At 33.2% G+C, this 21,978-nt stretch overlaps 1 protein-coding gene across 5 annotated transcripts in view; it reads right to left on the bottom strand.

The window, feature by feature from the left end:
* The window catches only part of FXR1 (FMR1 autosomal homolog 1), a 62,603-nt gene that overhangs the window by 4,868 nt on the left and 35,757 nt on the right, over nucleotides 1–21,978 (bottom strand). For 2 of the 5 annotated variants that reach the window (XM_077161147.1, XM_077161144.1), the window contains exons 5-14: nucleotides 21,711–21,859; nucleotides 21,394–21,487; nucleotides 20,888–21,004; nucleotides 19,572–19,742; nucleotides 18,029–18,107; nucleotides 13,895–14,004; nucleotides 9,385–9,471; nucleotides 7,984–8,191; nucleotides 3,234–3,437; nucleotides 1,376–1,576 (exon numbers count right to left, since the gene is read on the bottom strand). In XM_077161147.1, the coding sequence (XP_077017262.1) occupies nucleotides 1,376–1,576; nucleotides 3,234–3,437; nucleotides 7,984–8,191; nucleotides 9,385–9,471; nucleotides 13,895–14,004; nucleotides 18,029–18,107; nucleotides 19,572–19,742; nucleotides 20,888–21,004; nucleotides 21,394–21,487; nucleotides 21,711–21,859 (1,420 nt within the window). Of the gene's footprint in view, nucleotides 1–580; nucleotides 662–1,375; nucleotides 1,577–3,233; nucleotides 3,438–7,983; nucleotides 8,192–9,384; nucleotides 9,472–13,894; nucleotides 14,005–18,028; nucleotides 18,108–19,571; nucleotides 19,743–20,887; nucleotides 21,005–21,393; nucleotides 21,488–21,710; nucleotides 21,860–21,978 lie in introns of all 5 variants that reach the window. The other 3 variants (XM_077161145.1, XM_077161143.1, XM_077161146.1) reach the window with 3 other exon arrangements.

The raw sequence follows: 21,978 nt of genomic DNA, 5'->3' as shown, positions 1-21,978 counted from the left end.
GTATTAATTTAAGTAGTTAGTAGGTGTAAGGGAAAAGGCATCACACACAAAACAAAGGGAAATTTAACATGCATTCCTCTTATTAGGAAAAAGACACTGTCAAGTATTTTTCACTTTTATACTTTTTTTTTTTTTTAACTGTGGGCACTGCAATTCCCACAAAAATGAGGTGCTGAAACCAGATAGAGTAAGCAGGCACCATGCAAAAGCTGCCCGGTTTTGCCAATCAACCTTTACAAGCTACAACAGTCAGTCAGTCCCTGGGTTGGCAGTCCCCATTTCAAGTATGAAGAATCTGCCAGGTAGACAAAATAATGGTCCTCTCAGAAGTATTCCCATGTAAAAAATTGGGCTACACACATTAGTTCAATTAGACAGGTTACTAAACATTTACATTGTGAAGGAAGAATGCATTTTTTAAGAGTAGTCATATTAGTTTAGTAAACGATTTATGCATTGCAAATCTTGAATATATATGCACACATGTGTATGTGTAAGTATAATATATTTAAAAAGCAGACACATGACATTTTTTTTCATGCTTGTGACCTGATGTTGTCAACAGGCCCACTCAAGTTACCTGGCTGTCTATCTTCTGCCTGACCCCTGAAACGACGCCTGCGGCTACGATTGCGTCGCTGGGGTTTTTTGTCACTATCATCTGTAATTGCAAAGTTTACCATGAACTATTCTGACAAAAACAACAACAACAACAAAAAACAGATACCTTCTTTCCTTCAAAGATTTAAAGGAGAGGAAAAAAGTAACTTTTAACTAAACAAACATTTAAAAAATATATTACTGACAAAAAATATACTTTTGTAGTCTTAGGCATTCTAAATAGATAAACTGAAATATCTGGAAACTAAAAGGGGTTTTAAGTCATAATTAAACACAGATTTATTTAAATGACCACTATTTAGAGGATAAAGATTTCCTCTTTAATACAGTTCGTTTTTCAAATACAGTAAGTTAATGACATCTTAACCCTCTGGAAATCAATCTCTACTCTTAGTATGTACACCTTCAGACTAACAACATTTACAATAATTTTTAAAGAAGCAAGCTGAAAGCCCAATCTTGGTTTGAGAAACAACAAGAGCAGTAAGTGCCTTGTAGCTTGAATATTTCTATTGATATAATGGCATATCAGAGGGCACCTTAATAACCCTCCCAGTTTCAAACAAATAGTTTTGACTATGACCAACCTGAGAACTTGACATTTAAGATACACAACAAAGCTATTTACACCTGATTTGAAGTAAACAGTAAGAACTTCAATTTGCAAATTGCATACTTTTTTGGGGAATGGGGGTGGGGCTTCATACATTAACAATATATAATAATAAGTATGTTTCCCTAAGTGCTTACATACCTAGCCCGTTTTCATTAACTGAAGCTGTATCAGATTCAGTCATCCCATCCATCAGAACAGCATCTTCATCAGTCCTTCGTCTACGAGACCGCCTACGACGGTTAGTACTGTGATGAGATTCGCTGGCATCAGTGTCTGCAGTCTGATCTGATTCTGTATTATCAAGTAAGCTGTATGGATTGCTGTCTGGATCTTTGAGCACTATATGCACGTCAGAGGCAAGAAATATTCGTTTGAGAGAGCAGTAGTTATGTTTTGCTCTACACTGAACTACATCAACTAATGGTAAATAAAATTCCATTTCCCCCAATAAAAAATATATTCTATCTTCAAATAAAACATTTCTTGTATCATTCATTACTTTATCTGGAAAACAAAAAGATGATTAAATATGAAAACTTTAAATAGGATAAGAAATTAAAGCAAAAAATGAGAGACTTCTCAGCTTCCTAAAATCTCTTTGACATTTCTCATGTTTTGAAAATATATGCTACAAAGTCGAGTATTATTAAATGCTAATTTTGATATTCACATTCCTAACAAATCCTGTATTAAGGCTAGAGAAATAATATTCAGCTAATATGAATTAATTCTAAGAAAGAGCTTTGGCCCCCTTTACTGAGTTCAAGGGCACTGTTGCTTCTTTGTGCTGATGTTAAGGACTATTTCCAAATAATACTCAAAATTTGCAATCCATGACATAACAGACGTCTGTTACTATGAAATGAAGCAATCAAAACAATTTCATACAAAGAAACAAACTAAAAAGGTTGAAATGCTAACTAGTTACAGAAAGGAAAATGTTGAAATAAATGTTGATTGGTACTCCATCCCCAAAAACAAACAATGAAGGTAGGGGTAAGGTGGGCTGAGGGTGGATAGGGAAAAGTTTTTAAATATAATTCATAAAAAAATACCCATCTTACCTATGTGCATTTATTGTCGCCAACAATCAAATTACAGAGGAAATTCACCTAATCACGGTTTTCCCCTAAGTTTCCTTTGGTAAAAGCTAGCAAGCTAGCATCTTTACAAAAGATACTAAGTTTATCCATCCATTATAAACACTAGGTAAAGTATATTTATTTGCAAGTCAGCACACTATAATCTTATAAACCTTGGTAACAGTAAACAGTGTACTAAAATATAATAACTATTTCCCTAAAAGCCTATAAGCTAAACTTAAGGGTCAAGGAGTATCACTGTTGAACTAGAGAGCACTTAAGAAAAGTCCCTAACATTTTTCACTTCCCTGGCAATTCTTCCCAGCCCATTATAAGCATAAAAATTCTGGCATCTCCTACAATTCCACTTAACTAATCAGCATTAAAAAACTCATTTAAAAAAGATATGAGTAAAAAAATGCCTTATGCATTTCAAATATCTAGAGCCATCTAAATACCCTAGAGCTCAATTCCTCAAAGTTTTCTTAAAAACAGTTGATATCACAATTTTCCCTGTCCCCAAAGTAATGCATAATGTGACACTGACTACTTTTCAGTTCATTTTTAGTACAGTACCCAAAGGTATTTGGATCTCTCTGTACATTAGGATTCTCAAGGTTCTGCCTGGCAAACAGAAATATGTAACCCAACAATTTAGAAAAAATATTCCAATTATAAACCCTCCCTCACCTCCCAAAACCAAAGGAATGAAAACCTGACCTTTGAAACATAAACAGAATCAGCCAAATAACTAAAGTTTCTGACCACAAGGCTTTTCCTTATCTTGCTATTTTCTATAGCACAGTTAGAGGAAAGAGAAAGTTCAAAGTATGGGTGGCCCTGGGAGATGAGTTAGTTAACCCTAATAAGGTTATACTTTGTGAAGGATGCTGACATAGTATATAAAAGACTACCAGAACTGATGGAGGATTTGCCACCACGTGGTCCACCACGACCTCGACCCCCTGAAACACTTCTGCCTCTTCCTCCTGGGCGTCTCCTGCTGTCACGTTGATGCCGGCTTTCTCGATCATCTTCTCCTGCCAATGACCAATCACTCAGCTCATCTTTACGCTCAGATTCTGTTTCAGAGGGGTTAGACAGCTCAGAGTTTGTACCTTGGAAAAGAAGAGAGCATAATCTAATTGGATTCCTATTAAAAAAAGAGGCTTTAAATTTTTCAAAATCAATTCATGCAAATTGCCATTTAAATAAGCACACTGGCTGCTTCAAAGAAAGTTACATAAAATTTAAAATGAATCTGAGTTTGAAATTTAGTAACTAAGGAATAACCAAATGTTAACATCTTACTAGTACAATATCTACTAGTCAGAAGATTAAAATTGTTTTGATGTGCAGAAACAGCTAAGAGAACAGTGATAGAAAACGCACAAAACATTAGAAATCTAATGCAAAAATGCACTAAGTATAAAGAAATATTCAAAAGGTTTTGCCCATTTTTAGTTTTAAAAACCTAGATTAGTATAACATAAAAACAGATGCCCAATGTTTAAAAACAAAGTTAGTCATATTTAGAAAAACGAGTCTAATTATACAGTGTAGTCTACCTTTATTTCACTGCATTTTTTCACATTTCAACATCTCTGAAATTAGGGTAATTCTGATAATTGATCATGTCTTATCAACTGGGAGTGTGTTTTTAATAGTAAGACATAAATGATAGCAGGTTTACCAGCAATTATCTTAGAAAATATTTGAAATTACTGAACAAAATTGTTAAAAGGTTTCTCTGAGAAGACAAAATTCACCTAAAAACTAATAAAATCAAAGCCATTATCAAGCGAGATGAAATCTGAACACATTTTAAGTTTCAGGCCATTTCTAACATTCCAACAATTCATTTTAATACTGACCTTTAAAAAAATTCAATAAAAACAGAAGATTTTATGAAATGCCTACAATATCATTACTACTACATTGTAGCTTGCTTAAGAGTCAGATTTATATGACCCAATTATTATCATACTTATTCCTACTTCTATTCTGTTACTTCAGGGATACCACTTCCTCTCATATATCCAATTACACCTCCTTCATATCTTAGTCCAATTTCTAGCTTCAAATCGATGTAACTGAAACAGATCTCTCCTCTTATTTCCTTAAAAGTGCTATATATTCATCATGCAGTGTCATGTGTTGTATGCTGTATTTTCCCCTTCAGAATTACTTCCAAATTGGTCTACAATAAGCCATATGATATTCTAAAAGAACCTGTACATTGCTGATACCTCTAAATGCCTCTAGATGCTTTGCAATGTGCATATCATTTAAGTCTCTTAATAAATGAATTTGTTTCACAATTTTCATCTTCTGAACACTCAAACAATGATTCCATACAATATCTAAAAGTCCCCTACATTTAAATCCCAGTCATTTGAGCATAAAAGCAAAACACAAGGGCTTTTTCAAACACACGAAGTAAATAATGAGGTTCAGGGAATAAAAACTACCAACTTTCTTTTCTTCTTTAAAGATAACTCTTGCAGGTATTCCCTTTTCTCCACATCCTGTTAAATGTGGTTTTAACTATGTCAACTATGTAAGAATAGAGTAAATAGATGGAAGTATATTTCAGAGAACACAGCCAAGTTCTATTATTCGTATTTGGTTCTTTGTTAGGAATGAGATTCTCACCGACGGAAATTAATGGGCCAAACACTTATTTCTTCTAACAAAGTACTTTAATTGGATGTCATGGTTTGTAAGAACAGAGGCATTTATCTTTTGGAATGCTTAAGAATTTGGGGATTTACTTACAAATATATACCCTGCCTGAAAGACAATACCAAATTTTGAAGGCAGATGATGAATATTTTGTTTTAAAAGACATTTTGAAAAGTACCTATTGAACTCTCCTTAGAAATTCAGTGTAGAATTTAACCTAGGGTCACAAACAAGGAAATTCTTCCCTAAATTGAACCTCAATCTATGCTAAAGGAAGTGTCTGTATCATAGGCTTCTGTAGATGGATCAGGTATTGAGCCAAAAACAAATGAATTGGCTGGTACTCAAATTTATTCATATCGAACAACCCTTAAGCATTTTTGAGAAATGCAGTTTCTCTTTGTAGCTCTGTGTGATATGTAGAATGGTCCCCCAAAGACGCCCATGTCCTGTGGAATCTGTAAGTATATTACCTTACATGATAAAAGGAACTAAACGGATGTGATTAAGGCTAAGGTCCTTGAGATAGGGAGAGTATCCTAGATTATTCAGATGGACTCAATCTAATCACGAGTCCTTAAAAATGGAGAACCTTTACCAGTCACAGAGAAGTAGAGACAGTACCATGAGAAAGACCTGCCACCACTGCTGCCTCTGAAGATGATGTAATGGGGCCACAAACTAAGGAGTGAGTGCAGGCTGTCCTCCAGAGGCTGGAAAAGTTAAAGAAGCAGACTCTAGCCCTGGAGCTTCCGGAAAGGAATGCTGCCCTGAGACTCATGCTGCACTTCTGACCTCTAAGATAACAAATCTGTCTTATACAAGCCTCGAAGTTTGTGGTAACTTGTGATAACAGCAACAGAAAACTAGTTCACAGTTAAAACCACTGCAGCCATTCCAACCTCTCAGTTTTGTAAAATAAAAGTTTGTGATTCAAAAATTTTAAAGAATATCTGAAAATAAATGATAACTGATCCAATTTCTAATCACTTAAACAAAAAAACCTGTTTCTTCAACTGAATTTTAAATAAAAAAACTCCCCCTAAAACTTCTAAAATTACCTTATTGTGAAGATGGTTCATATCATGTTTAATGGTTTATGTGCTAAGCTTAACAGCTTTTAAAAAAACAGCCACATTTTATGAAATCCAAGATGTCATCAATAGTAAGATAAATTATATCAAAAAAGAGAAAATGCCAATTAAAGTTGTTAGGTATTATTGATTATTAACACACACCAATTCAGAGATGTTACACTGGAAAAGAGATGTTTCTTACAGAACTGGTGATACATATTATCACCTAAAAATTCTTCTGATAATAAGTTTACAGAACATTCAAAACCAAATTCAAATGCTTTTTCACCTAACCCCATTCAACTCAAACATCTGTTTCAAGAAATACAGTGATCCAAGAGCTGCAAAGATTTAGAGGTAAGAGTGCCATCTACTGAATAATTTACAGTTTCAATCCAGATGATGTTTCTTAACCAGTTTTCCGTAAATTTATTATTTACTCTTGATAACGCATTATGACAAAAAGTGACCCTCTTATCAATAAGCAGATGTCCCACAGACAGAAATGAAAATTTCCAATGTATTCATCATTGTCATCATCCAAAACCCAAATGTTGATTATTTGTGCTAATAATTGAGCAATGCCATAAATATCAATCAAAATATGCTTGATTTCTATTTAATTACTAGCTAATTGTCTCCTGTATTAAATAAATTCTCATGACTACAGTAATTGTTTGCAATTCTTGACCCACTGCTTTACTGTATTTTGCTTCTCAGTTTTCAATACAGCATTAACTAAAATAAAAAATATCAAGAAAATGAAAAGAACTCAGATATAAGGATATGATAATAAGGGGAAGTCATAATTAATTTTCTAAGGATAAAATATATGAAAGACAGGGTGGGCCACAGTGGCTCAGTAGGCAGTTTTCGCCTAGCAGGCTGGCGACCGGGGCTTGATTCCCAGTGCCTGCCCATGCAAAAAAAAAAAGAAAAGAAAGACGGCAAAAGTTAGCATCACCAGATGATCCTACAGTCATAACGTGCAAATTGGAATTCAAATTTGCACATTATAAACATTCATGTATTTATATTTTCCTTTCAATGTTTGAGTTAATGGTATTTTTGAAAAGGTTTATCAGAGATTTTTCTAAACAGATGAACATAAGGGCATGGAAAAGAGAGAAAGAGGCAGGAGGGAAAGCAAAGAAAATGAAGAAAAGTATCAGGTCACTGCTAAGATCCAATTCCAAATGTTAAAAAATGGAATAATTCCAATGCTGAAGAAGAAGAAGTGAGAACTTTCAATTAGAGAAATACTGACCATCACTACTTCAATGGCTCCCTTCCTAACCAGGTTAAGTACCATTTCCCACAGCGAAACACATTTTAGAAAAATATTCATTTATAAAATTTTCGATTAGGTTACAGCTTTTAAAGCTCTCATTTTAGTGAAAGGCTGTATTATCCAAAATGATTATAGATCTGAGCTATTAATATTCCAAATGGTTAAATGAGCCACTAGAGTACAGAAAAGCTGGTAAAGATTTGAAATATGCACTCCTGGCAGTGATTAGCATTAACTTTCATTTTTACTTTTCTTACAGAATGGGCAAAAGATGAACCCCAGCAGTATCACTAATATTACGTTTTTATTGGAAAATGTGCAAAATTATACTAAGGAACTATTTGGAAAGTAAGTTACATACATATATTTATTCTAAATATTTAGAATAAACACAATTATGTCAGCAAAAATGTTCCATTCATTATAAGACTTCTTGAGAATTACATACCCTTTACTGTCATTAACATAAAGTGTGCTATCACTATTAAGATACAAACACATGTTGGGAATACATACTATTCTCAAAGCCAAGAGTGATGAACCAACTAAGCAATAAGCAAAAGGTACTGCAGCAGCTAAATTTAAAATTACTACAAAAAAAATATTTTTTACCATAACCGGAGGTGTAATTAGGGCCCCGACGACCTCTGCCTCTTCCACTATAAGACCTAGAACCTTGTACAGAAGAGACGGTACTTTCGTCAGTGGCATATCCTTTCTCTTTTTCAGGCCCTCTGGTGGAAGAAGGTCTGAAACCCATACCAATCTGTCGTAGTTGTTCATCAATCTGTAGGCGTTCCATTCTTAGCTGTTCTACTTCCTATAGTCAAAATGAAAAAGGGTAAATCTTCTCATATGTAACTATCTTTTTATAACCTTACAACTGTACACCCTTACTCATGAAAGCTATGATTCATGGCAATTTATTCAGGTAAATTAAGTAGTATTACCCTAGTAAATACATTTTAGAAAGTCATTTGCTGACTCAATTCAACATCTACTGAATGCCTTATAGTGTGCCAACCATGCTAAGTGCAAGAGGCATATAATATAAAGATACGGATGCTTTCCTTCAAGAGAATGCTTACAGAAAGGCTTTAAAATTACTTATTAAATATAAATAACTAATGCAGATAACATACTATTATCAGATCTTGCCCACAACGAGTTAAAACTGCTAAATAATGTACCATTAACAAGCTACTTTCTTATGGAAGTAATGATACCTAAGTTACAATCTAAATGCACTGGTAGACCTGGTCATACAAAAACTGAGGTCATAAAAGGATATGAAGCAAGAGATCTGGATAAAGTTCTTGGATGAAAGGCAGTAGAGTACAGAGAGACAAAGCATGGGCTTAAAATAACAGCTGAGTTCAGACTTACTAAATAAAGATGGCTTTCAACAAAAATGAATGACATTAGGGTTGCTTACAAAATGTTAAAGCAATGATACACACGACAGAGAAACTAAAATGCACTATGCGCAGAGAGCAATTGAGACTGTTTGCTAAAACCTTTGTTCTTTATATATCAATTTCAATAGACTATTCCAGTAGCAATAGTTAAGAATTATCAAATGTCTATGGGGATAGTACAGCTGATTCAAACAACAGCATGATTACCAAGGAAGCCTTCTCTCACTCTTTCTGGTTCTGGATGCTCTCTGCATGTAAAGTAAGAAACAGAAAAGCAAAATGGCTCCAGTGTAGAATAAGGAGATATATAAGTAATGATAGTCAGTGTCAAATTATATGGACAGAAAAAGTGACTGGTTCTTAAACAAGTAAATAAATGTAAAAGCTCAGAGGGGAAAAAGAAAAAGTGAATGAGGACAATTATTTAATTATGGTACAAGGCTTTTTACACTTACATTCTGATATTTAAAAATAAGGTAAATCGGAAACTGAAATTAACAAAAATATTTAAAGATTTGAAACTTACTACAAATATGAAATGTTTAATGTGTAGCGCAAGAATGAAATGAACATGAAATGTGAACAGTATACTAACCTTTAGATAAGCAATATGATACTCTAAAAGAACTTGCACGTTTCCGATGCTTTCTTTAGTGCCAACAAATACAAATGGAACCATCCCCTGCAAGAAAACATAATGTCCTCATTGTGTTTATAATTTTAACAAAGTTCTAGTCTGAACTTGACATTCCAATACATAATCTAGAAAACTTCCAAAAGATACAGCAGCAGTTGACATCTATTAAACTTGAAGCTTAAAAGAAAAAAAATCATGCTAAAATCAGTAATTTTAAATACTCCAATTTCCAATAACATGTCACATTTGCGCTCCAATTCTCAGCATTTTAAGTGTGCTAAAAATTTAAGAATTAAAAATCATTAAAAAAAAATCCATCAGGTTTTCTGAGTTCTAATTCAATCTAATTTCCAAAGTAAATACATCAACTTCAAAGAAAATCTCCTTCAAACTGGCATGAATTTTCAGACGTTTGTCAGTTTAATAGTATCAGCTTTGAAACACAATAAACCACTTTAATCAACTTATCCTTATGTTATGTGCTTAGATAACAAAATCTTGAGTGTCTGCATACTGAAAGGAGTGCTTCCTAACCATCAAAGAAGTATCACCTATCGAACATAAATATTTAAAAACATAAAACAAAGGAATTTACTGAAATGGGCAGATAGTCACAGGTATTAAAACAAATTACGAAATTAACTCAGACACCGTCTACTCTGCAAATTAGTTTCAATGGCTCTTTACATTTTCTTCATTTTACAGAACTCCTGATAGTAATTTCAAAAGACTGGCTAAAGAACTTTTGGTTCTAAATATGAACTATGTGACCTTTGTTTCAACATGTGAAGCTACTCTCTGATTTTAATTTCAAACACATTTTTAAAAAAACAATAATTGGTGAATTTTAGATTTGGGAACATAAAAAATAGAAAGGTACTAGGGTGGTGAGTGTTACGGAGAGAGCAGAGAACACAGTCACTGGGGAGCCTACACCTATAAAGACTAAGCTTGTACAAATATATAGGTATGAAAACAAGGGAGTTTAAGCTTAGGAAGTGAGGAAGTCTAACTCTTCCTTAGGGATTCAAAGTCAAGATGAAGAGGACATTTAAAGTAAATAAAAAACCAAGAGGGGAAAATTGGGATTTAAACATTTTTAAGCATGTACCATTTTTCTGTGACTGTGTTTTGAATTTTACATCCATATCTTATTTAATGCTCATTTAAAGTAACTTCTAGAAATAAGTGTTATCCCAATTTCATAAATGAGGAGGTGGAGGAAACAAAATTTGCTTCAAGTCACAAAATTATCAACTAACAGAGCCAATGCCATGCTCAAGCATCTTTTTACAAATAACATCTATTTATCAATTGCTAGTATCTATGCTATGGAATAAAGATAACGATTTAAGGCAATCACAATCTTAGAAAAGATACTAAAAACTCCTGCAATAATCTCGTTGTATAGCATCAGTAATACAAACATAAAACAGAGGACCACAGACTGTGGAATTACTCTACTACAGATGTGAAAAGTTATAGGAATTCTTATGTATTATTATCTGAATTCACATAAATTATTATTTAAAGTAGATGTTAAAAACAAATCGATTCGTGAAATAGATAAAGAAGGGAAAGATAAAGAAGGATCTGCATGGAGTAAGAGAAATACAATGCCTGAAGTGACAGAAGTTACTGCCAATACCTACCCCCAAAGAACAGAGGTGAAAGGAATCCTTAAAGGAACATATTTTACAGAATATTTAAATGGCTATTCTAAAGCCTAATAAAGAAAAAATATTTAAAGTAAAAACATTATTTCTGAATATAAGACTTCATTTCAAAGTTACTTCAATGAAATATTAAGCTTTTTTAAAAAGCAAAAAAAACAAAAAAACAAAATAACTGACTCAGAAATCCTAAGGCAAAAGACTAAAAAACTTAACAATATAAAACTTTATTTAAACTACTCACGGGAAAAAACAAGCAAGAAGAAACAAATAATAACTGCTACATGTTTTAAAAGACAAAGGGCTAACTTCCTTAAAATGCAAAAAGCTCTCACAGCCTAATAATAATAAAGGAAAATTTTTAATATGCAAAAAAACAAATAGGCCACTGACAGAAAAATGAAAATGTCTTTTATGCATATGGAAGAATGTACACCTTTTGAAACAGCAATAACTAAAGTTTGATAAAACCCAGTACTGACAAATTATGTAGGGAAACACATTTCCTACTGTTGGAGGTGATACATGGGAGAATAATTTAAAAGATCTAAAAACTCAAATGCCATATATTCTTTGATCTAACAAATTTACTCTCAGGAATTTACCCTACAGTTATACTTGGCAAAGAGTCACAAGGGATGGTCACTGAAGCATTGTTTGTAATAGCAAAACAAAGACATGAAAGGGCATTTAGGGTGACGACAGTCTAAAATCTTTGGCATTGATGGAGAGGGAAGGAGATGCGGATAAGGCACATATATTTAATTTTCATGCTGTATCCTTCTGTGCTATTCTAAATTTTTACATTTACATTCTTTTACAATAAAAAACTCCAACTCAACTTTAAAAATAGTAATCAGTTATTGATTTAAAATAGTTAACAGGTGCCCACTCTATAAAATTCATATGCTAGTAGAAAATCGAGAATGAGAGAATTCAGATCTGACCTCCTGATTTCAAGGAGTTCATAACCTGGTTTGGAGACATAAGTTATACCAGAAAACAAAACAATCCAAGACTGAAAGAAAATTATTAAATATCCAATCATACATACAATAATTGCTATGAAAGATCATCTCAGGCTAGGGGGGAAGGCTTTAGAGTAAACAAATTATAAACTGAGTCTCCCCAGGGGGTTTGGATAGCTTAAATTATAAAATGGCAGCCATCAACTAACCAAAACCACATTCAAATGTTTTGTTTAGCATACACTATTTTGAAAACTGAAAAATTCTTCATGAAAATAGTTTTCCAGTTTCTCTTTTAAAAATATGAGAAGATCTAGCAACACATAAGGCATGCATTCCCACATGGCAACCAGACTGACTGAGCAACAGCTGCTCTTATTATACAAAGGCACTACCCCCTTCACTACTGTCTTACATATCCCAAACCTGCTCAAGCACTTACAATATCTGCTTGGCCTCTGAGAGCATTCCTTAACCCTGGCACAGAAAGGACAATAATGAAAACCAAATCTACAAATACAGGAAACTACAATAATTTCTTACTGATAAAGGAGGATCTAGAAGATTCAACTTACAAACGGGCATATACTGGAGAGAACTGGGAATGATAAGGGAAGACTGAAACAGAGATTAATATTAACCCGAGAAATTTATGCCTGAGCCATTTAATGGTCCTGGCCAGTAAAACACAATGATCATCAGACCAGTATTTAAGCAGCGGGGGGTGTGCGAGATGGATCAGCATTTTACACAACAAGTAGAAACAGAAGAGGTGCCAATTGTAATGGTAAGGTGCCAATTTTATGTCTCATCTCAAATCTTAAAATAATGAAAAACACAGAAAGGAAAAAAAAGGTTATTTAAGAATAGGTAAATTACTCGAAAAATATTATACTTTTTGATGCTGAGTAGGATGAAATCACTGCAAATAGCATTTCAAACTACAAGTATTTATCTGAATAAGAATAACACATTTATCTCATTCATTTTTTTAAGTGTATATTGACGTGCACATTCTAACTAATCTTTAACATGCTTGTTTATAACATCTAAGACTTGGCATAAAGCTATTTATCTGGGCTAAATGTCTACAGCTTTTCTTTTTTTAAAAGATTATTTCCAACAGCCTGACTCCTCAAACCATACTCTACTGTGCAAAATTGAACTTGTGAGTGCTCTACTTTTTGGGGGATATTTTGGGGGAAATACTTGCCATATATTCAGGTATGCAGACCTGATCACTGAAGCCACAGATGTGAGTGAGATTCTTAAAAGTAACGTATAAGGAGGAAGCACAGAATTGTGAACAATATACTGACATGGGAGAATAAAAACACTGCAAAATAAAAGATACTCCAAAAATCTCAGATCAGAATTACTAGCAAGATAAAAGCAAAGGAATTTCAATTAAGAAATGGGCAGTGTTTTCCAAGTCCAAAAATGTCCAGTAGACTGTGATCTATCAAAAATTTCTCTATAACATACAATCTTGTTGAGAGTATCAAATATAAAGTAGTACTGTTAGAATTTTCAAATTGAAACCTTCATATCAAGAACTGGCTTTTTTACTGAAGGACTGAGAAACCAACTGAGAATCCAAGACCCAGGCAATTAATTGAAAGCTGACTTGTTTTCCAAGTGTGTGAAGCAATACTATAAGACACAGAAAAGAGAAAAAAAGAAAATCCTGTTGAATCAGAGCGTATGTAGCTTACTAGATAAAACTATTTCTAAAATGATATTCTAAATATAAAATAACATATTAAGTCAACTGAGAAAGAAACATGGGGGACAAAGGCAAAATGACATTGTATTTTAAATACTTACATCTTCTCTGGGTAGTTTATTTTCATTGTCTCCTTCAATTCTCACCCGAACCACACCAGATTTGTCCACTATTTCCTGAATCACTTTGCCATTTTTTCCAATTACTTTTCCTTTAATAAGAGAAAACAAATATGTTAAAAACCATACTGCTATTCTTTTAATACCAACCAAAATAATTTATAACTTGATGTCTAACTACACCAACCATGCAAAGCTTCATCTTTTTAAATTTCAATTACTCACACTAAAGACTACTAAGGAAGTTTGTCCTTCATCTGACAATTCTTTTTCTTCAGTATGCCTAAAACAATTATTAACTGGGATGACAATGCTGCTGACACGTAAGACATTTTCAAAGTCTAAATATTTATTAATAGGTCCTAAATAATTTTTTTATATTTCTGAAATATTCATGAAGTCTATCTAACTTCAAAGGCTTGGAAATATACATAAAGGCTAACAAAAGTTAATGTGTCATTAATCATATCAATTTGCTTATATTAATTATATGATTATTCACATAATAAATTAACAATCGCTTTTATTTTCATTTTTTTATTTATCAAAAAAATACCTGTAACTTGAAGACACCTTTACAATGAATAGTCTCTTCAATAAAATAAAATGTTTACATCAAACAAGTATTACATTTTATACAATGAAGTCAAATTTTTAAAGCACTTCACAATTCTATATATCCAGCATGATACATGATATGCTGTCTTGCTAGGTATGAAAACACTGTAAAATGACATAAAATTCAAATTATTTACCTTCTCCACACTTAACCTGTGATTTTCTCAAACAGCAGCTATTGGATGTTCAATAATTAAAGGAGAAACTAAAAGGGGGCAGGAGACTCTCTTTCACTGAGGAACTATCTAGTTATAAACATAGCATATGCTCATATAAAACAAAGCAATACTGGGTAGTATCACTTCGTAACACAAGTAAATATTCAGATAACCTTTACTTTGTGGAATAGATGTATTCCTTGTAAAGTTAATACCACCACTGTATCTGTGGAAGTCCACATGCCTAACTAATTCTTCTACTAGAACAGCAATTCATTGCCACAGAAAAATTCCACAAAATCACAAATTTTGTTTCAGAGGTAAAATGGAATTTTTCCCTACTGCATATTTGAAAGCACAGTTTACATTAAAGAATGAATAAACAAATAATGGGAACAGTAAACCAGTCAATACAGCAAAGGCATTATGTTATATGGCATTTTCTCTCACTCTGCTAAGACCTAAATTCCAATCTTCTTCCCCATTAATAACCCTAAATTTTAAAGCAGCAGCAATTTAACAGGTTAAAAAAAAAAAAAACTTGAATAGAACAGGGAATTCTTGTGGCATCTCTTCTCTGAGCAGCTCTAGAAGCAGCACATAAAAGCAACCTTCACTGTTTACACAGTATAGCTCAAGCAGCACTTCTATCCTTGACCAACTAAAAATAAGAAAATATCTCTTCTAAGGCACAAAAATCAGATTACTATACCATAATCCCTCCCCCAGAATCTCTTGTCTCTTCCTTCTTATGAACTATTCCAGCAATGAGTGAGGATCCATCAGCCTTCTAGGGTCCTTGGCAGGGACCTACCTGCAAGTTTTATTTATTTACATCTATCAGACTGTCAATACTTTAATCCATTACTTTCACAGAGGGCACACTGACAAACTGAAGCAGACCTGCAGTATAAATTAAGCATAAATGCAGAGCAGAGAAGTGATTAAGGAAGGCTTCCAGGATCTTAAAAGTTCTGATCCACTATCAAATCAATGTTTACATATTTGGCTTGTTTGTTTTGATTTGGTAGGGATAGGAATGGTCAAGTACAAGAACTATGGGAACTTAGCTGAAAGGAAGTCCTTTGAGGGACTTACCCAACAAGTGGTCCTCACTCCCTTTAATTCCTCAGTCCTCTTTCACTTCTATTAAGAGTATACTACTTTTTTTTTTTTTTTTTTTTTTTTTTTTTTTTTTTAAGGAAAGACAGAGAGAAGGAAGGAAGGATAGAAGGAAGGAAGGAAGGAAGAAAGGGAAACATTTTTAAACATTTTCTTGTTTTATTGTATTCTGTTTCTCCGTTTTTGTTACATGGGCTGGGGCCGGGAATCGAACCGAGGTCCTCCGGCATAGCAGGCAAGCACTTTGCCCGCTGAGCCACCGCGGCCCGCCCACGAGTATACTACTTTTTAAAAGACTGCTTCACCCATAAAACATTTTGGTGGGAGATAACAGCATTATTATGCATGACAGTTGAAGGAAATCTTTATACTACTCCAGAGTATTTCATTAACACATACAGTTGCTGTTAATGTGTATTTCCTATAGAGCATAAAAACATCCCAAATAACCAAAGCCAACCAAAACATGGCAGAGAAAGAATCAGAACAGGTACTCACATGGTAAATAAAAAAAGAGAAGAATCAGAACTATATATATATATCCAATTTCTTTATTTCTGAAATAACAGGAATTTTTACTCACAATTAACACTACTAAAAACTCTTTAAGGCCAAGGCTATTTTCCATAAAATTGTAGAGTTAGAAAGAATCTTAATTCTCTGGCACACACCAACATCCAAATAATTTTTACAAGTGAAAAAAGCTAAGTCTTAGTTAAATTATATTCTGTAGGGCAGTTACCATGTTACTGAGAGATATCAATAATTGAGTAGGATTTAAATTTAAAAAGGGGACAATTTCAAAAGTAACTTTCTTGTTAAAGATGATTTCATTTGATAATACTTTGAATTTTTAAAGTTTATTAAAATCATGCAGAATTCCTCAAGCTTATATTTAATTTTAGCATCTCAACTCATCTCTCTAGCAGATCAGTCAAACTGAACAACAATATACAAGAACTAATACAGTGGCATTTACATAACTGGTATTAAGTCATACCTATTCAATGTTTGGGCAGAACTTAAAAACTTTTTAACTACTGAAAGTTGAATTCCAAGAAACCGTTCAAAATCTTATGCTATAATCTATTTTCCCTGAGTATACTACTTCTACTGGCTGAAACAAACATCTTTTTCTAAGTGTTTTCCCCCTACTGTTTGTTATACAGAACTTTACAAACAGACCTATAACTATAGTTTTGTTACACAGATTTTTACAAGTAGACCTAAAGGAAACATGGGCCCAATTATACAAAAATGGCGCCCAAGTTGCTGAACCTAATAACTCCTTAAGGTCAAAAAACTATTGAAAGAAAAAAGAGCACAACCCTGCATTCCCCTCCTAGTAAATTTCCCTACATTATGTTGATGCTTCTTTTATATAAATTATTTTAGGATAATCACTGAGTAAGTACTTAACACTTGGTTTATCCATTTGTCTCAAATCACATTTAAAAGGATAGTAAAGATAGAACAAATGTAGGGCATATTAACAGAAATATGAAACAACTCACAGCAAGTTATGATGTTCATTTAAGTATAGCTTCAACCTCAAATATGTCACTTAACTTATAGCTCATGTCTACAATAGTTTTCATGGATGGTGTTAAAAGCTTAATAGTGAAACCTCCCCTCATATCACCACCATGCTTCTCTCCTGTCCATGACTTCTTACCTTATTCTATGCCTTTGCAACAACCAATTATTATTTATTCAGGGCCTACTGTGTAGAAGTTTATTACCCTATTGTTAGTCCACTGATACTTTTTCTTCTGCACTAAACAAAAGAAAAAAATTATCACAAACACCTTCGCAAAAAATACTATCACAATTTGATGGATATATGAATGACAAAAAACATTTAGGGAATGAGAATAGGAAAGAGCCCAAAGGATGAAAAGGCTTTAGAAAAAACTGGAATGACAAACTGTTGTTATAAAAATCATGAGTCAGTCTTATTATTAATGGGTTACCCTGTACAGAAAAAAAGAAAGTATCTTTTCTTTGTAATATAGGACAGCATCTAGGTACAAGTCACATACAATGTTATTGAAAAAAAAAGAAAAAAGAAAAAAGGAAAAGTCTTGCTAATCAAATATTCTATATAACTAAGTAGAATAAGGTAAACAGACAACCAAAATTAATTTTCAATTTAAATCACTGAATACAACAACTAAATAAGTGTTTAACTTATTTAACATTTAGTAGAATTACCTACCTACGAGATTCCTAGGAACCTGAATAAAATCCTCCACAAATTCCAAGAAACCTCTAGCCTTTTTTACGGCATCAGCACTCTGTAGATGGGGGGGAAAACAAACATGAAATCCAACCACCTGAAGTAAACCACAACCCCAAAACAGAAACATGAAAAAGGAGAAAAATCTCAATTATTCTTATGCTGTACTAAAAGATTCTGCCAGTCCAGTGGAGTGGCTTTTCAAATTAGTTCATGAAGTCCTCAAAAAAAAAAAAAAATCAGAGTAATCATTAAAAAGTTAAGACTAAAAGATAATAAAACTGCAAGTACTATTAGAATCAAAACATGTTAGATATCTCCAAGGTCCCTTTAAAGTGCTGAATATATTACTAACAGAGATTCAATTACTTGTTACACAGCTACAGAGTAGCCAAATTTTAACCCAATCTTAAATATCCTTGTCCATACTCCTATGTCGTATTTCTGCATGAATGTTAAATACTAATTGTTCAAATTGTTCTAAACTGTTTGCACTGTTTTTAATTCATTCTCAACATCAGAAGTAATATAAAAAGCTATTTTTGTCAAGATGCTTTTTCAAAAAGTACTTATCATTAAAATTCATAATTTCTCACATGAACCTAATTTTAAAGCACTGTATTTCTAATATATATGCTTTAATAACCCTATGTCAAATTTCTTTTGTACTCATACTGTTCCATAACTCAGATACAATAAATATTTTTAAAAACTTAGCTAATCCTCACCAACTAAAAAAGTAATGGCGTTTACTGCCCTCATCGTTTTACAGTGAGGCATCTCAGGCAGGGAGGTTAAGAAACTTGCTCCAAAGCCCACTCAGTGGTAGACAGGACTATAGCTCCAAACCCTGTATGCCTAACTATTATGTTAATTATGCTCATTTCTAAAGATTACAGAAATAAAAATAAGGTCTCTAGACAGATTTACTAGGTGACTCAAGCTTTTCAGAAGAAGAGCTATGCATGAAACATCAGACTTAAAACTACCACCTCAAGAATGTGTGTATTCAGTTTTGAGGTGAATAAGTATACAAAAAAAAAAAAAGATCCATTTATTCTAATTAGATGGTGTCACTGAACATTCTGAATTACATATATTTTTAAAAATAGCTTTTTCATGCCTATATACATGAAAATTTAACGAGTGACAAAGCATCCAAACTCAGGTGCTAAAAAAGCTATCTGATTATATGCTATTTACTGCTGATAGTGCCTGACACACAGAAAGCAATCAATATATTTGAGTAAATTTTTTATAATTGGCATAAATCTGAGTTAAACTCAGAATCAGTTAAGGAACTACTGAAAATAATACACACCAATCACTCAGAAAATCTTTCATTCCTCCACACAGTACAAAATTCAACTTTCATCATCCCACGAAACTAATGATTACTGATTTTAAATGCATAAATTTTACTTCAAGTTGAAATTCAAAAAAAGTAAACATAATCAAATAATATATGGTTAATAAACACTTCAAACAATTACTTCAAGGAGGGAGACAGATGACAGCTTACCTCTCCATAGATTCTGAATGTTCCAGTATCTTCATCTAGCTCAATAGCTGTCACTCCAGGAACCTTTCTAGCTTGCTGTATGTTACTACCATGTGTTCCTATTGCCAGGCCCATCAAATCTTCTCTCACAACAAATTCCTCATGGAAAGCTGCCGCGAGTTGTTTTGTGCACTAATAAATTAAATAAAGAGCTGTATTATGAACAATCACAAACAAAGGTTTGTCAGTCTATTTAATCATGATCACAGAGAACAGCAATTCAAAGACAACTTTCTGCAAGTACTGATACAGGCAGTTAGTTACCTGATTCAGATGGTTCATGTTTCAAAATTCATACACATGTCTCATCTTGGAACTTTTAAATTAAGTAAGGACACTGGCAAAACTGTCCTAAGGCTAAACATACCTCAATTTCCTTACATCAAGATAGAATTGGCCATAAATGGATTAAAAATAAGTAATAGGGGGGACAAATGTTAAAACAAATTTAGCAGATTGAAATGCTAGTGATCAATGAAAGGGAGGGGTAAGTGGTATGGCATGTATGAATTTTTTTCTGTTTTTTCTAAATTGATATAAATGTTCTAAGAAATGATTGTGATGAATATATAACTATATGATGATATTGTGAGTTACTGATTATATATCAAGAATGGAATGATCATATGGTAAGAATGTTTGTGTTTGTATATTGTTATGTTGAATAATAAAAAAAAAATTCTGAAACTGAAAAAAAAAAAAGTTTGCATGCATGTATATTAGCCTGGGGTCGGGGGTAGGGTGTAGTACCCTAGTAGCATAGCAGTGAGAACAGCAAAAGATAGGGAAGCAATGTAGGCAGTAGTGTGTGTTTTCTTTAAACTACATGCTACATGATGCCTACTTGTAAGCCCTCCTCCCTTACACAACAGTTGTCAGAATCAACGTGTTACTGATGGAAGTGTATCATGACTGACAGGTGACGGCATAGGAAAAAAGTTAAGGACAGAGTAAAGGCATGTGCACCTCATAGCCTCTCAAGAATTAGCAATGCAGTTCTACTGGCTATTCCTACTGAGTTTCTAAACTCTCTGGCACCTTTCACTTAAGTCCTAATAAAAGAAGTCAACAGGCATTTAGCAAACAAAAGGCCATATCTGAGAAAAGTAACAGAGAAAAGCAATTCTTCTAAGGAAAACTGATCATATATTAGCCACAAAATAGGTTTTCAGTTGCCTTAACTGACAGTAAAGCAGTCTGAGCCAGGAAACTTGAAGAATATACTTATGAAATTAAATGGAACCCACAAAAAACCCGTTATGGATAAATTCACTCACTTCTAAATGCTTAGTGGCCTCTTCATTTCTGGACATAAGCATTAATTTTGTACGGATACTTCGCAAATGCATGTCACTTAAAATATTCACTCTCTTCACAGTTGCTTCACTGGCAGACTATAAATAAACAAGTTAATCACTCAAAAGTTTAGTTACTTTTTAAGACAATACAAATATGATCTTCCCCATGAAGACTTCGTTAATCCTCATCTGTTACTCTTCTTTCACCGACTACCTCCCATCCCACAAGTAACCATCTTTTCCTTTCTGAATTCCCATATTCAGAGCTGCTTTTCAGAATATATTGGAAGAGGAGGGTATATCCAGGATCCAACACGTTAAGAATATTATGATGTTAAGAATTTCATTTTTCTCCTCAGTCCAGAAGATCAAAAAATCAATCACTATACACCAAGTTTACCTTACCTTTGCTCTTTTTCAGAGACAAAATAAATAAAAATCTCTGCAATATCCATTAGTTAGCAAAAAATATGGTGTTATCTTACCAGTATCATTAGCTGTGTGGTTTCTGGATGGTAAAAAATTCTACAAGCTCCTACTGCTTTCTTAAAATCTTTATGTGCATTTTCATTAGCACACCTAGAGAGAAATTAAATCATGTGTAAGACCTCAATAAAAGATTATATTTACAGGACCCAGTTATAATACAAACTCATTATTTCATTTGATACTCCCATTAAAACCTTGTTTATTAAAAAGATTTTCTATCAGAAGATATTGATTGGGTGTTTGGGGAAAAAAATTTTATGGACCTGAAAAATCCTCTCTGTAAAGCAATTTAATAGTAAACAAAACTACTCACGCCTCTCTCAAATCCTCAGGAACATCCACAGTGCATTTAAAGAAGGTATTTTTTTTGACGGTTTTATTTTGATTGACAGGTCGAAGTCGTTCAAATGTGACTATTTCATTGTAAGTAGCATCACAAGCAGCATATTCAATGACATAAAACTAAAAGACATCAAAATACTTAAAAAATTCCACCTGAACAAAAATAATTAACTTTAAAAGTAGTTCTAATTACCTTGCTCAGCTTAACCAGTAGACCCTCCCCCTTGTGACATAAAAAC

Source organism: Tamandua tetradactyla, chromosome 5 (assembly GCF_023851605.1).
Source record: "Tamandua tetradactyla isolate mTamTet1 chromosome 5, mTamTet1.pri, whole genome shotgun sequence".
NCBI lineage: Eukaryota > Metazoa > Chordata > Mammalia > Pilosa > Myrmecophagidae > Tamandua > Tamandua tetradactyla.
This window is presented reverse-complemented; position numbering and strand designations above follow the sequence as displayed.